Raw genomic sequence first — 16,963 nt, forward strand, 5'->3', positions numbered from 1 at the left:
TCTTTTAGTCGATGAAATGTTCGTTACAAGGTACCGTAAAAATGGTGTTCACAATTTCTCAGAGCCCAAGGAGATGTCTTCAATGTGCTTGTTTTGCCTACCAATGATGCAAAACCTAAATATGTTAAATATGCTGTCATATATGATTCTTAAAGAAACTCAGTGTCACACATCATTCCCACAATCCAATCTGCGGAGCCCATCCCTATAATGTGGCCGTCGCCATCTTGAGTTTGAGTGACACAAGCGGGTGGAGCTAAGAACAACCAAACAAAGACATTTTTAGGCAAATTCACTTTCATGAACTAAAAACACACTGTGAAAGGGTTTAAGTTCCACAACGAAAACACGGACAACTGCCAAACCAGACAACAACCAAAATGTATTAAATGAACATCGCACATAACCGTCAACTCATGTTTACTGAGTTAATATACCAAGTGAGAAGTAGGGTCAATTTCGCATAGACTTCTTTACAAACTGACTGCTTTCTGGAAAAAGAGGCGTCTCCCTCCGATGGCCATTAGAGATAATGCAAGTTTAAGGCACTTCCACATTGGCTTCACTTTTCAGAACTGGAGGTTGGTGTCTGGTGACAATGCCTCGATGTCAGTGTTGTATTTTCAGCCTGTTCTGCTGTCCCTGAGAGGCCATTCAAAATCAATGCAGCTGTAATGTCCAAATGCCGAAGGCGGTTAAGACCAAAGACCATTGGCCTGAAGACAGCAATCCCCGGTCACATGTATGTGAAGAAATGTGACAAAAACATGTTTGCAGAATCAGTCTTTCCTCCATGCCTCTGAGACATTTGGGGAAGATCTTACAGCTGTGAGACCAGAATGACAAAGAAATGTAGCTAGGACCTGGTGTTGACCTGAAATTATTCTGTCTCTCCGAGCTCCCTGCCACATCCAGGACTACAGTACAGCCTCGTGATGTTGACATTCAACCTATGGATGAAAGAAAGAAACAAAGAAAGACAGAAAGAAAGATAGAATGAAAGATAGATAGAAAGAAACAAAGATAGAAATAAACAAAGTCAGAAAGAAAGAAAGAAAGAAAGAAAGAAAGAAAGAAAGAAAGAAAGAATAACTGAATTACTCACTCTCTGGTCTCCAGTCTGTGTCAGTGCTGCCACCTGCTGGTGGGAGCGTGTATGTCACCTGTTCACTGACAGCCTGGTTAGCTGTCATCATCACGCCTCATCTGACGTTAGCTGATGTCTTAATGCGATGAACCGGGAATGTATTGATCATGGCTAATCTTCGGATTCCGTTCGCCGTCGTGGTGGTCCAGGTCGTCCTGTACAGAACCTGCGAGGGTGAGCGACTCATCGCCATCATCGAGGCGAACGAATGTGGCATTATAGCTAGCTGCTAGCTAGCGTTAGCTAGGTTAGCTAGTTGACACACAGACATGAAACCAGGCCAGCCTCCGTTTGTTTACACCTGCTGTGAATCTAAACAGCTGTCATGTAACTGAAATGTAACCAAACACGACATCTCACCGTCTCGCTGTCGAGCTAGTGCATCGACGTATTCTAGCGTATTGTAGCAATGATGATTTCATTTACGACACTATGATTGTTGTTGTTGCTGTGTACATCCTTTACTGAATATTTTATTTTAATTTAAGTCTGCATCACTGTGACGTTATCTCAAGACGTCTGACATGTTGCTGTTTAGATAATAATGACATGTGGATGTCAAGATTTTAATATTATTACAGTAGATCAAACTACAGACATTAATGATCTCATACCTTCAGCCTCCAGGCACAGATATGGAGATAAAAAACCTCTTTACAGTTTTGGTATAAAGATGTTTAATCGGTTGGTAGATTATTACATTTGGTAGTGGGCAGCATTTTATTTATAATCCTTAACTTCTGAATATTCAGTGGAAAACGGTTCATAGATTTAAAAAAAAAAAGCAGATGGTAAAAAGTTTAGGACATTGATGCAAAAATCCTGTAAATCCAGTAAAGTCATGAAGAGGCTTGGGCTGCAACTGACAATTGTTTTCATTAGCATTTAAACTGGTGATTATCTTCTCAATAAATTGATTATTATTCCATAAATCGTCAAAAAAAATTGAGAAATAGGTATTAAAATTGCTTTGTTCAACCAACAGTCTTAAAGCCCAAAGATAAAAGCACATTTTAGAAGCTGACATCGGGTAGCTTTGGTGTTTTTGCTTGAAGACTGATTGAAAGGATTCACTTTCTGTCCATCCCCTGATTGTTAAGTAGATCAACAGAAACACAGCTTGAGAAAATATCTATTTAACGAGTAGTTGCTACAGTATAAATGTATATCATCGAACTCATTTTATTAGAGGTAAACATGCACCTTTTGCCTATTTACTTTGTATCACAATTGAACTGCAGTTGTCAGTATCTTGCCAGTATTTCTTCTCTGAGGTGTTTTTAAAACAATCAGCCAAACGTGGATTACAGATGTGTGACATTTATAGCCATGGAAAGTCTGAAATGTCAGTCTCGTTTCATATTTAGTCAGCATTCATCTTCCTTATTTCCTCGCTGCTGGTTTAGTTTCTCGCTTTTAACCACCAGCATCTGCCACGTAGGTGTTGAATGATTCAGCACCACAGAAGAACACATTTCCCTCGTTTGACTGAGATAAGACTGAAATTCAGCTGCATGTATGTGGGTCTTCTAACAACACAGGTTCTTTAGCGAGGTCGTTTTCTGCTGGGAATCCACGAGAGGCTTTTCCAGAATTACTGGAATGTCTGTGTCTTAATGATATTATTCAATTTCACAGAGGAAGTCTCAGTCTCTTTTTTGCCAAATTTCAGTCTAAGCGGGTCATTTAATCTCTACTCCTACATGCCCTCACACAAACTCTCTCCACCCATCCAAAGCTCCTGCCAGCCTAACACACCCCAACACTTCCTCTGCTTCCTGACCTCACCAGCACCATCCTCCAACTCTCCGGCCTTACCTCTACTTCATCTTTGCAACACGTCACTCATCAGAAAATGTTCCTTTAGTGCTTGAAATATTTAAGAGACTCATGAGAGATTTTGTTTTCTAACCTGCCACAAATCAAATGGATTATCTAACCATCATCCTCAGCAATCAAGAAGAGAGACGCCACACGCTAAAGGAATCAGAATAGGAGTTCAACAGTGACAAAGTATTGCTAGTTATTGTCCTTTTTGGGCTTCATGTGAGGATATGTTGCACGATGTCTATAAATCCATAGATTATAATGTTATGCATACGGTCACTGTTGGCTGTTATTGTCCTCTACTGCACATCACGTGTACTCTAAGTTCTAGAAACATGAAGTGCTTTGCTCGTACATTTGACTGTTTTTGTAAAGTCCAGTCATTTTTAACCACGCAAACTATTCGGTTTGCAGCTCTGCGGTGCAACTGCACCACTGCCCAGTGTGAGAAGACCGGCCTCCAGTGTGAGACCGATGGCGCCTGCATGGCCTCCACCTCCTTCATCGATGGCCAAGAGCAGCACATCCGTGTCTGCATCACACGGGACAAACTCGAGCCCCCCGGACAGCCATTCTACTGCCTCAGTGCAGAGGGCTTTCTCAACATCCACTGCTGCTACACGGACTACTGCAACAGCATTGACCTCAAAGTACCATCAGGTGAGCACTGTCAGGTGTCACACAGCAACTACATTTGCATTTGGTGCCCCTGTCACCAAAGTGTCTGACCATCAAGGTTCAGAACACACATGTAGGTCAACCATTCGACTTGGAGCAAATACATAATACAAAGCAGTGTGTCTCTCCCTGGAGTACCACACATCTAACACACACTGAGTGCACCAAACCTCAGGCGTGAACATGCATCTCTTTCCGACACCGTTTTGTGACTCAGGGTTCTTGAGAAGTGTCCTACGGGCTTTTGTACAGTTCCTGTGGAGAGAAGAGAAACTACTATTTGAAACTATTGCGACAGTATTCATCCCCAGCATGCAGATAACACGCAAGTTCATATGATTTTAAATGATATAAAGCACTTTAAAATACTATAAACAAGAGGATTCTCTTCAGAACTGTGCTACAATGTATGAAAGATGGGTGTAGAAGACTACAAAGTGTTCCCTTCGATACTATGCATGTTACGTTATCTTGGATTGATTGCAGTACCAGAAAGTTATGTGAGAACTTCAAGGACCCTGAAAGTCATTCATTTTTCTGAATCAATAGTGGAGTTGAGGAGAAACTCGAGCATCACAGAGAATGCTCGAGAGAGAGAGAGAATAATTCGGAACAAGTAGGCTTTTACACTGTTAGTATGCTGCTAATGGAATTTAAACACTTCTTGCATGAATATGTTTTACAGTAAAAGCCTTTCAGTGTAGAGACTTGAGCATTTCTTTCTTAAATAACTGGGAATAATCAATAGAAGTTGCAAGAGGCTGCCAAATGTTGACTCCGTTTTCTAATTGTCTGCTTAGTCAAAAGCTTTATATCCCGCTCAGCCTTCTACGCCGTTCATATCAGGGCGCATCGTCTGTCTTATGTGTGTTCTGTGTGCCAGATGTTTCATTTAAATTTTCCACTGTTGTCTTTTAAAATCAGGTCTCAGGGAAGGATACGGCCCAGCTGGGACATGGGGGCTGGTGGAGCTAGTGGCTGTGATTGCAGGGCCGCTGTTCCTGTTGTGTCTGCTGATGCTGATGGGTACATTCCTGTATCAGTACCACCAGAGGGCCTACAGCCACAGGCAAAGGTTAGAGGTGGAGGACCCCTCCGGTGACCACGTCTACATGACCAAAGACAGGACGCTGCAGGACCTCATATACGATCTCTCCACGTCTGGCTCAGGCTCCGGTCAGTGCGCGGCGTGTTAAAGTAGCTGCAGGCCAGCACTTGTGTTGCAGTTTACACTGGGGTTTTTTTTCAGAAAAGTGCTGATGACTGTTCTCATCCTTTGTGAGCAGGGCTGCCTTTGTTTGTCCAGCGGACCGTCGCCAGAACAATTGTCCTTCAGGAGATCATTGGCAAAGGGCGTTTCGGGGAGGTGTGGCGAGGACGATGGAGGGGCGGTGACGTGGCCGTGAAGATCTTCTCATCCAGAGAGGAGCGCTCCTGGTTCCGTGAGGCTGAAATCTATCAGACCATCATGCTCCGCCATGAAAACATCCTGGGCTTCATAGCTGCTGACAACAAAGGTGCAAAACAGGGGTCGGCATGTTTGTTTGTCGTGAAATGAAGAATCATTCTCGCATAAACATTTAAACTCTCTTTATTTCTGTCTGCGGCCCAGACAATGGCACGTGGACCCAGCTGTGGTTGGTGTCGGACTACCATGAGCACGGCTCTCTGTTTGACTACCTGAACCGCTACTCCGTCACCATTGAAGGAATGATCAAACTGGCTCTGTCGGCTGCCAGCGGTCTGGCACATCTGCACATGGAGATTCTAGGAACACAAGGTGACCGCAACACGTTTCCCCGCTCATCGTGCTCGTCCCGCTCTGTAACCCGATCCTTATGTTTCCGCTCCTCTCATGTTAACGACTGACCTTTTAATTGATAAAGCGATATATTATGTCACAGTAATTCTGTAGAACTCGATTGATTGCATGTTACCCACAAAAATAAGATGATAACACTGTAGATAACTTGCTGTTAATTTATGAATGGAAAACAAATGTTCTTGAAGACGTTGTTGTTGATCTTTAATTGAAGGGGTGTCTAAATACTTATTGCAAGATGGCAGCTTATGCAATTAGCATTAATGCAATGTGAGAAGATAAGTAAATGGAACCCTGTTGACAAGGAGAAATGTCATTTCCTCCATTTATATACTTCATATCTTTGGAATGGCCGAGGGAAATAGTAAGTCATCTGATCTTATATCTATAATATACTGGTTCTCTTTTAAAGCAGGTCATTACTGAATCCTCTGTTTTACTATCATGGACAATTAAAGTGCAGTTGAAGACATGTTGTTGCAGAATAATATGATTGCTTTCTATTTTTATCAACCAAACTGTTGCCCAAAAAAAAGGAAAATTGCACAAATCTAGAGTGCCTGACATGTACATTTCTGTTTTGGTAGGAAAGCCGGGCATTGCCCACAGAGACCTGAAGTCCAAGAACATCCTCGTGAAGAAGAACTGCACCTGCGCCATCGCTGACCTGGGCTTGGCCGTCCGTCACGACTCCGCCACAGACACCATCGACATTGCGCCCAATCAGAGGGTGGGCACCAAGAGGTCCGTGTCAACACACACACACACACACACACACACACACACCTGCAGCTGCTCACCGGCCTTTCTCACAGATATCCTTGACACCTTTCCCAGAAAATCCTTTTATCCCTGCACATGATTACAAACGGGTTGTTTTTACATCTCTCAGGTACATGGCTCCGGAGGTTCTGGACGAGACGATCAATATGAGACACTTTGACTCATTCAAATGTGCTGACATCTATGCTTTGGGGCTGGTCTACTGGGAGATTACTCGCCGCTGTAATAGTGGAGGTCAGACTCTTTTGTTTTTACTCTGGATACTCAAACTGTGTTGTTTGATTTTTTTTTTAATTTATTGATGTGAACAACTGAGATCACAGCACTGATCTGAGCCCGACATTGTCCTGTGTTATCAGGTGTCCATGAAGAGTACCAGCTGCCCTACTATGACCTGGTACCTTCTGATCCCTCCATAGAGGAGATGAGGAAGCTGGTGTGTGACCAAAAGTTACGACCCAACATCCCTAATTGGTGGCAGAGCTACGAGGTATAGAAATTATCTTTTAAAGCACAAATGTTACCGTTTAAGGTCGGCAGCTACAGCGGAAGTTTATTACACCATCAGGTTAGTTGCTGAGATCTAGGAACGCTGTGAAATCACAAAAAAAGTAGTCCAAGAGGTTATCATGCTCCCCAGGGTAAAATTGTTTTAATATGGTAAAGATTATTACTTATTACTTATTATTACAGGCTGTTTTCCATTCCAATCAGGTGAAGCTGTTCGCTTATTTACAACTAGAGCAAGATATATCTGACGGTATTACGAGATTCAGTGAAGCTTATAGACGCTAAGAAAGCGGAGCACATACTGTACATGCCGACAGTATGTTTGATGTGATCTAGTTTCTCCATCAGAGAGCATTGACTCGTTTATGTCTCGGTCACAATTATTTCAACAAATAATTGAAGGATTCTAAATATAAAATCTTTATGTTTTAGTTACTTGCATATGTTAAAAAGAAAAAAAATGTATATTTAGTTTTTTGTTTTCTCACAAATATTGATAATCGGCCTCAAAAGTCCGGTATTGGTTGGGCGATGTTTACGGCCTGTTAGCTGGTTTATGTTTCCTGCCCAATCTCATTTACCAGATCTCAGCAGTGACTTAAGTGAGTTACTGCAGGAAATGACGGCAAAAACTACAAAAATAAAACCAATGATGCAGTTATCCAAGTCTCGAACACGACTTAACTTCTTGAACTACGTTTGCATCATCATAATCATTTACACTGTACTGTAGGCTCTTGATCCTTGCATGCGTTTCTTTTCCTCTGCTGTTCCAGGCCTTGCGGGTTATGAGCAAAATCATGAGGGAGTGTTGGTACGCTAATGGCGCCGCCCGCTTGACGGCCCTGCGCATCAAGAAGACCCTCTCCCAGCTCAGCGTCGAAGAGGACATTAAAGTCTGAGCCGAGTCAGCACCGAGCGGGTCCAGACCGTACGACGGTGAGAAGAAGGGGCCGGGCCCTCTGCAAAGAACGCACAAAGTAAGAGAACGTGATGGAGATTGGCACTTTGTAAAATATTACTCCATTAACACTCCTGCCAGTTTTGAAGCCACTTGATTTCTGACGAACCCTACCTCGCTTACCCAGCCAAACTACCAAGAACACCTTTCCTGTCTTGTCCTCAGCTACTGCTGCCCTTCTGGTCCCTCTCGACACTCCGCACTAACAAAGGATCTTTGGATTTCCTGTGTACTTGTATGCAATCGATAGCAGGATATGTAATTAACCATTTAACATTTTGAAAAGCAGCTGCTGATATTTCCTCAAGGTCTCTTTGATCACAGTTGCTTGATAGTTAACAAATAGCATTTGCTGTTTTTGTCTTTTGAAAGGGGGGCAAGCTGGGAGGAGTATTTTTAACTTATATCTTCTTATTTAATAACTAGATCTTGTTATTAATATATGGGTGTTTGTGAGAATATTGTGCAGGTTTCTCTTTGCCACCGACAGCATTCAGGCACATTACAAACTGCTTAGAAGTCCAATAGTCCATCTGGTTCTGCTACGGCTGTGTTGTCTAGTCGTCTGATGATTACTATGTAAGCATGTACAAAGCAGCTGAGACCGTTTGTGTAACTGCAGCCCATTTACTTTACAACAAGGTGTTCAAGGACTTCTAAGTCACCGGAGCTTTAGGGCAACTTGCCAAACATGGTTTAGCCTTTTGCACCACTTGCTTGGAGCCCTTCCCGTAAGCTGTTGTAAACCTCAGGTTCTCCTTCTGCTTTCCAATCAGCCCTTTCTTTTTGTCTGAATACACATATAGGATCTGTTAAGCAAAATCTGAATGCAGCCGCCTTCTCTCGATCAACCCGCAGGCCGTAACCTGCCATGAGATTAAACGTTGCTGCCGGCCCTCAGATAAGCTGATAAGCACGACATTCACGTGAACATTTTGCCCTTCGCAGCAGCCAATCGTATTTACACTGTACTTTAATACGGGACAATTGTGTTTTCATTTTGAATCCCTTTTAAATACACTAACTCCAGGAATCTGAATAATAGTTTGTTTTTATGTCCAGTGTTCTTTTCCCCTCAGGCAAGTATAACTACTGCACATATACGAGCTTTTTAAGGTGATACTACTGTAAATTTGACAGTTAAATTAGATTTTATGTTGATTCTTATGTCATGGTATAGATGGTTGAATCTTTTATATCAGCTTTTTGGTTGGTTGTGAACAGGATTGTGCACCCACCTACTTTTTGACCTCGACGTCGTGCTGATGTTGACTTCCTCCTTTAGCCCTCGTACTACGGCAGAGCAGGCTTTGGTTTTTAATCAATGGTTCCCCTCACTTGTTTGTTCACCATACAATACCTCCTCAATGTGCAACATGTATGTGGATTGTTTCCGTCGAGCTAATCACGTCTACATTTTCATGTTTTCAGGAAAGAGGTGCACTTTTGTCATTACCTGTATGTAGATTCAACAGGTACTGTGTGTGTAGTCGTTCCCGTGTTATTTATGTGTATGCTGTGAGTCTCATGTGCACTACTACTGACCTCACGGCATTAAAACCAAATTGTTCTCAGAATCATCTCTGGTCGTGGCCTCCAGTGTTTAGTTAAGATCACACCACTGAAAGATGAGACTGTTTATACAAACCATGCCAACCAGTTGCAGTACGCTCCATCCGACTGGAACGAGAAAGAGAATCTGACTTTTGAGAGAAGAAATGTTGAAACTAAATACTACTGAAATGTCTCAATGCTGTCTCACAAATGTTTGACCAATACTTTACTTTAAAATCACTTGCTGACTACATTGTATTGTTCAACGCTTGCTTGAAAGACTGGAGAGATCTACTGTTTGATAGGCGGTCGATCATATTCGTTTGTTAAATGGTATCTGCCTTACAATGTTTAAAATGCAGAGTATTTAAGGTCTCAATACCTTGCTCCACGTACCCCCATGGAAGAATAGGAGGGTGTGAGTCAAAGACATGATTTATTATTCTCCCAGGTCTCTGTCTAGTTATGGCAAAGAGACCACTGCATCCATGTAAAAAACCTTCAGGACGTCAGTCATGTAACTTCTAATACTGAGTAATAAATGCAATTGTTTTCCTATGTGGTGTCTATTTTACTTTCTTTTATCGTGGCCAACCTTGTATTAAATGTTTGCCACACATTGAGGTTTCAGGTGATAACATGTCAGTGTTAAGTTTGTTTTTTCACCCAAAGTGGCCAAAAAACCTGTTAGTTGGTTTAAATAACTTTCTCGTCAACCAGTTACATCGCTATACAAAGGTTATATTTCATATTAGACGTAAGCACTACACAATAACGCCGTTTAAAACAAACTCAGAAACTTTATTGCTCATCCTTTCAATCATAATCTCAATGCAGATAACTACAACATCTGTGCATTTACATACAGCTGTACAGCTTCCATTGTAAATATAACAGGAAGTTTAACATGTCCATGGCCCATCCTCGAAGGAAATGCTGGTATTGAGTGATTTTGATTGAGTCCCTTAAACACAATGAACAGAAAACTGCTGAATAAATGTACTTGATGTTCATCACTGAGTGTAACTGACATCCAAACACACCAAGAAGGTAGAAATCAGAAAACATTAAATTGTTTTCAAATGGACCACTTTTCCAGAAACTGTTGAGATCTTGCTGCATTGAATAAGCAAGTTCATTTAACGCCAATAATGCCAAAACAGCCAGAAAAATAGTAAAATGTGCATTAAACATTAGTTATACTTGACGAAACGGTAAACCATAAAACCCATACATATCCAGAGCTTGTGCCTTTAGACAGGATGCAGCAAGATGACCGGTCAGCAAACAGCAGATCCATCGAGGCTGTTCTGCACTTCACAAGTGCTCTTCCAGGTTCGCTACTTATTTGTCAGATTAAACAGTGACTGCAGTAACTTGATTTGATTGTTTGGTTTTTTTACTGGCTTAAATTATAATAATTTATTTTGAAGCAATAAGTCCTGTCTTATTAAAAACATTTAGTGAGACCATGATCAAGCATTTTTATTTGAAATCTAAACTGACCAGAGCAGCCTGTTTGCCATCTTCAATATCTAGTGTTAGAATTTGGCTCGATCATATTTATAATATACATTCATTTATAGTAGCATGTAGATAGTTTGTGTATGCATGTACATTATGTATGACACATACAGATAAATAACCCTGGAAACGTATGACCATGAATATCTTCTTTGCAGATTGGTCGTTGAGAATAGAAATGATGAAGAAATCAATCCCCCGCCTGCATTCAAATAATCAAACTAGCTGGAAGCCGGAACACATCATACTATTTATGTACAAAGAACGAGTCAGAACAACGACTCACACCATCAGACAGTTACACTGTGTTTAAAATGACTCACAGGCTTTGTGTGCATCTAGATTTCAGCCTCGTTAAAATAATGAAATGCTGCAAACAGACGGCAACGCAGGTAAATCAGTTTTCCTGTATCTTGTTACCGATTACAATTTACACTAATGGGGAAACCACTTGTGATCAAGCCGTGATCAATGGTCCTCTACTGTACATGAATCAACCAGCACAGAGGTGGGAATGATGCCTGGTCATCCTGAGAGGCTGCCACTCCTCTTCAGAGGTCTGTTGGCTCCGCCTCTTGTAGCTTGGAACTCAATTTGCAAGAGCTTCTGTATGTCTGTGCTACTACAATTTTATATTGCTGCGTTAATAAAGCGTCACATGTCTGCAGGGAGGGAGAAGTCTTCATGTGTGAATATAGGAAGTCTGATTACAGGAGAGGGGCGAGGATACTTCAATGTAGTGTCAAAATGACCCTCTTACATGCCTGTTCTTTCTCCCTTTGCTCTGCCGTCATATTTAAACTGTGGCTCCGTTCCTCATCAGGGTCACTTCCTCAAGCTGTGCCTATGGACAGAAAAATATATTTATTTTTAATAATATTTTGAAAAATGTCTGAATGATGACACTGCTTTCAATACTTCCTGTATTTATAAGCTATTGTTGCTAATTAAAATCTTACGACAGTTACACGATTGTACTAACCCTCTTCTCCATCAGTCAACACGAGCGCCTGGAGAATATCTGAAAGGGAGACAATTCCCTTCACCACCTCCTGCTCATCCACCACCACCAGCCTGTGCACCTAAGGGAAACACCGGAGGACCATTTAAGTTACTTTTACCTCTGTAAAATAGTGCTGTTGTTTCTATGGCAAGAAGAACGCATAGAGTAACTGATCAGGATAAAACATTGTTGATCAAAAGACGTCCAGCTCTCACCTCGGCGTCCACCAGTCTGTTGATGATGGCCTCCAGAGTCTCGTGCCTGTGGCAGGTCAGCACTCCTTCAAAGTACTGCGAGCGGTGCTGCAGCGCTTTGGTCACCGTCAGATCCAGGTTGTTATACGTCTTCTCTGCTGCCAGGTTCTGTATAAACACAGGCCTTACGGTAAAAAAATGTTTCTTTATCTTAAATGGCATAACAGGCTGAGTGATATGACGGAATCCTTTACCCCAATATTGATATTTATGGTGACCCAGTAGATGTATTAGGCTAAATAAAAGAGATGTAGTTTGCGTTTTGCTCGTTGACTTACAACACTACCTATGATTACTTTGCTAGAAAACATTTTTAAAAAAAAGTCCATTGTCTCTTGCTATGAATGTTGTCATGTTACTGTAATCTCAATATTAGAGCAGCAATGATTTCTTCATTAATTGATAAACAGAAAATCAACTATTAAGTATTTTGACAATAGATGAATCTTTTTCAAGCTAAATATATTCGCGTTCTAAAATGTGATGCTTTTCTTTGTCACATCTGATGGTGAACTGTATATTTTGGAGTTTTGGACTGTTGGTTAAATAAATCATCCTGGGCGTCTTCCACTTTGTGCTAATGACACCAAAAAAAGGTGAAAGACGGATAACAACTTACTATGACATCAAATTTTGAGTATATATCCACCACTCGACCTGCAAGAGAGGCAGCACATCAGTACACAAACAAACGAAATGCAAGAGGTCTCTGATCATGAATGCAAAATAAACACGGGTGTCATTTGAACCCGCCCACGTACCTTTGTCATCAACAACGGGGAGCGCCGACACTCGCTGCTCAACAAAAATACCCAGCGCTGTGTACAGCGGTGTGTCTGTGCGGACCACTGCTATGTTCTGGAAAGTTCCGATGTTCAGGTCCTCTATGGTTTCTCTCAAGAACGAGGGTTTTGGCATCTCGGATATCTGAGAACAATAACAAGAGATTGTGCGAACAACACTTTGTTAAAACTGGAGGGGAATGGATGTCTTTGTAAAAAAAATAGTTTCAGAATTTTCCATTTTGCTGAACTGCAGCTAGTTGTCTTTACTCTGTACTAGACGTCTGCCGTGTTACTATAAGACTCAAACACTGAAAATAATTCAAAGTATTCAATGCAGGAGTAGCGCTGGGACTTACAAAAAGCTTCAGGAACTTGAGGATCCTCTTGTGCGTGAGAATATAGAGCGTGTTCCCCGTCAGCGGGTCGATTACAGGCAGTCTGTGGATCTTATTCTTCAGCAGAGATGATACTGCATCATACAAACTGTGACACACAGAATGTCCGAGAGGACCAAGTTAATCACGTTATGTTAGACACAGCATGTTGTGGGGTAAGATAGCTAAATAAAAAAAAGTGAATGGTACAATAACTAAGATATAGTTATTGAGTAATGTTAGCTTGTACGATAAATATTATGGTAGAAACAAAACTTAAAATCTCTGTATTTAGACAACAAAAGGTTTGGATATGAAGTGTGATACCAACAACAAAATGCAGAAGTCTGGAAGTACTACAGTCAAACCAAGCATTAATCTAAATAAACTGCTCACCTAGCATTGGGAGATATGCTGACCAAGGGCTTAAAAGAGTCTTGAAGGTACAACTCTATTATAAACAAAGACAGACAATAATGTCAAGACCTTCAAGATTACAAGAGCCAATGAAAAGAAGTACTTTACATATTAATACAACTTGTTCACCTCTCCATGTTTCAATTTTGTGTTCTTCCAATTCGTATATCTGTACCTGAAAGATAACAAAGAGAAAAAGTGTTGACACATTTTGGAAGAACTTAAGAAAGAAAACAAGCTCTTGATACAAATAGAAAAGTTGAAAGGACACATTCAGCAACATGTGATGTTAAAATCCTAACTATGAGAATATAAAAATCCGTAAATTCAACTTTGAGATTTACACTTCAACTAACAATTCAACCATTGGGTGTCCACCATCTTACCAATGGAGATTTGTAGTAGCGATGTAGAATATTAATAAAGTCTGTGATGGTCAGCATACCTGCAGAGATGCATGAGGAGGATCAAGTCAGTCTATTTATTTAGTCTTACACAGAGTGAAAATGTGCCAAATAAAAACGGCCCTCACCAACAAAACACTGCTTCTTGCTGTCCCACAGAGGCGCTGCTCTTACCCCATTAGAGACAAGAGCAAAGAACGCCTTCTTGACCTGTGAAATGAATCACACCAAAGTTTCAGTCTAAAGTAGCTACTGAGAGATAGATCTCGTTTTTTTTTTGTTTCAAAGCTTTTGTTTTACCTGAAGTGAGGTATCAAACACAACCAGTTTGGAGCTGGTAGGTACGAGGTCATAACACCCATGGGACTTCATAAACCTGGTGTACACATTGTGCTCTGGGTCTGAAGCAATGACAGAGATTATTGAATGAATTGATCGCCGTTTTGAAATAGCATTATTTCTGAGATTTATATAGGTTCTTACCCTCTATGACTGGGTCCTTCTTGCCCTCAAGATCATCAATAATCACTGGAATCTTGAAATGTAAGAAAGGGTCATTGAAATTTAGATTGTCTGGGCAACAAGGCAAAGGCCGTTATTCAAAAGCCTGCATAACATGTCTAAATAATCCATAGTTTAGCAAATGATTCCAGCAGGGTTTTGGGCAGAGGCACTGATAATTTAAAATGTGCATGATCAGCAGTTAGGAACAACCTTTGACATTGTTCCGTTAATGTGCAATTTAGTTATAGTGCTCACGGTTAGGATAATGGTCTTTACTAGCTAACGTTAATCAACTGCATTACCAGGATATCTGACACACATAGCATGCATTAAGTGCACACGCGCATACTGCAGTCAACAAGCTAACGTTAAACAACAAGGAATAAAAGCTTTTTAAAACATGTCTTTAGTTGTAACGCTGTAGCTATTATCAATATATTAAATATAATTGAATGATTCCTGGTTGGGAAAAACCAACACAGGGTGTCGACGCTGTTTAAGTTATGTGCACATTGGACGTTATTTTTAACCAAATAACATATTAACTTTAGCAAAGCATTAGCAACACGCTAGCTAGCGTCACTGTCTACTGACTGTCTGTTGACCAAACGCCACCGTGGTGAGGTTTTGACGTTATGTGACACACCGTCTGGATTAAGTAGTGGCCACCGGGGCTGAGACCAGTTAACGTTAGACGGGTTAGAATAGGTGGCTTCTTGACGGTTGACAGTCGTTACTAAGAAGTCAGCTAGCCTCAGAACTACTTTGCCATTAATTAGCTTAGCTAGTTAGCTGCTATCCTTAGCATGCTCCGGGAAGTTATGTTAGTTAACTTAACTCAGGTGGAGCTGGTTTGTTATAAAGCTAATTATCTGTACATGCTTAAGCCAGCTAATGTTAGATAACTTACACAGTCCATGTTTCATTCGCTGTGTTGCCTTTCTGTAGCCGGGTCCGTTGACAGTTGGCAGGTAGGATCTTGCCAAAACCACACAGGTCTTCCGCTGCTCCTCGCAATGAGCAACTTGAATGGCTGAGTCGTTCTTCTTCGTCTTTGGTTTTAGCGGCAGCTTGCACCCTAAGCGTTGCACTACCGCCATCTTCTTCTTCTTTAAATTTGATTGGCGGGTCGCAACCAACTTGTATAGGTGCATACCGCTACCTACTGTACCGGAGTGTGCAGTTTCAGGGTAACCTTTTCTTCACTGTTTTCCAACTAAATCCTACGGTCTAATCCCGTTTCTTTAAGAAATCGCAACAGTGCTCTGCAGCACTCCCGCCATTCTCCGTCCACTGCCAGAACTCCCTCCAAACTCCACTTCCGTCCCAACTGACATATTTTTTGCTTCAAGATGTTCCTGTCTGAATTGTATCTTTGACATTTCAGGATAACATGCTCCACGTCTTCCGTAACATTACAAATAGTGCACTTATCTGAGTCCATTTTTGCCATTAAATACAGCGTTGAGTTAAGTCCTGTATGTCCGAACCTTAACCTTGATATTATGACCTCTCTTCTATACTTCCCTTTGTATGTCTTCACATTTATGGATTTCTGAATGTTATAATAATGTCTTCCTTTGTTATCGTTGTCCCACTTCTTCTGCCATAACTCCCGTCCTGACTCTCTTATTAATGCTTTAGCTTCCCCCTTTCCAAAAGGAATTTTCAATATCTCCTCTTCTTTTAGTGTTAGTGCTCTCTTTGCAATCATATCTGCTCTCTCATTACCCTCCACCCCTACATGAGCAGGAACCCAGCAAAATTGAACATTAATTCCCAGTCTTTGAAGTCTCAACATTATCAGAGATATTTCCATCACTAAATCCTCTCTAATTGTTTGTTTTGTCTTCAAGCTGTTTAAAGCTGCAGCAGAATCTGAACAGATGACCACTCTCTCAGGCCTGACCTCTTCTACCCATTGCAGTCCCAAGATTATTGCAATAATTTCAGCTGTAAAGACAGACAATCTGTCATTAACTCGTTTGCATAACCGCCATCTTCTGGAGTTAGTTAGCTCTCTTAAAGAAGCTGACCAAGCATCTTCTGCCTTGTCCACTATTATGTTCTTTACTCTTGCTCCTGATGTTATCCCATGTCTTTTAATTTCTTCCAACATGTCCTTTCTCTGTGATTCATATCTCCTGCAACTAACCAGCACATCATGCTCTACAGTTTCTGGCACCTGACAATGAACACAGAAACCGGTTGGATGTTTCCCTATAATGTGAAGTGAACTGTTAAGAGACTATGAGTTCCGCACACCTTATCTCCATTTGTTCCGAATTCCATTCTCATGCGGCTTCTCTCACCCATTGTTGCAATTTACTCTTTCATTATATTTGACACAGTGCGTATAGGCTACGTGTCCAGCATTTCCAGATATATTACAATACGCACATACTTGTGAATTTAC

General features: G+C 41.2%; 2 protein-coding genes across 2 annotated transcripts; one reads left to right on the forward strand and one right to left on the reverse strand.

Annotated features, from left to right (window-relative positions):
- The first annotated feature begins 1,184 nt into the window (after positions 1-1,184).
- LOC306775211 (activin receptor type-1B-like) lies at positions 1,185-9,787 on the forward strand. The gene is made up of 9 exons (XM_079265517.1): positions 1,185-1,321; positions 3,389-3,634; positions 4,577-4,828; positions 4,939-5,169; positions 5,265-5,432; positions 6,062-6,218; positions 6,367-6,491; positions 6,617-6,747; positions 7,544-9,787. Exons 1-9 carry the CDS (start codon positions 1,255-1,257, stop codon positions 7,667-7,669), a joined length of 1,503 nt encoding a protein of 500 aa, XP_079121643.1. The 5' UTR covers positions 1,185-1,254; the 3' UTR covers positions 7,670-9,787.
- A 275-nt stretch (positions 9,788-10,062) lies between these two features.
- prkag1 (protein kinase, AMP-activated, gamma 1 non-catalytic subunit) lies at positions 10,063-15,591 on the reverse strand. Its single transcript, XM_079296898.1, has 13 exons — positions 15,458-15,591; positions 14,527-14,578; positions 14,344-14,444; positions 14,172-14,253; positions 14,026-14,084; positions 13,769-13,814; positions 13,619-13,673; positions 13,205-13,331; positions 12,825-12,990; positions 12,683-12,720; positions 12,025-12,171; positions 11,789-11,888; positions 10,063-11,650 (listed from the first exon to the last, which is right to left on the reverse strand). The coding sequence occupies exons 1-13, from the start codon at positions 15,464-15,466 to the stop codon at positions 11,640-11,642; spliced, it is 993 nt and encodes a 330-aa protein (XP_079153024.1). The 5' UTR covers positions 15,467-15,591; the 3' UTR covers positions 10,063-11,639.
- Between the last annotated feature and the right edge of the window lie 1,372 nt (positions 15,592-16,963).

Source organism: Melanostigma gelatinosum (genome assembly GCF_949748355.1).
Source record: "Melanostigma gelatinosum genome assembly, chromosome: 3".
NCBI classification, from domain to species: Eukaryota; Metazoa; Chordata; class Actinopteri; order Perciformes; family Zoarcidae; genus Melanostigma; species Melanostigma gelatinosum.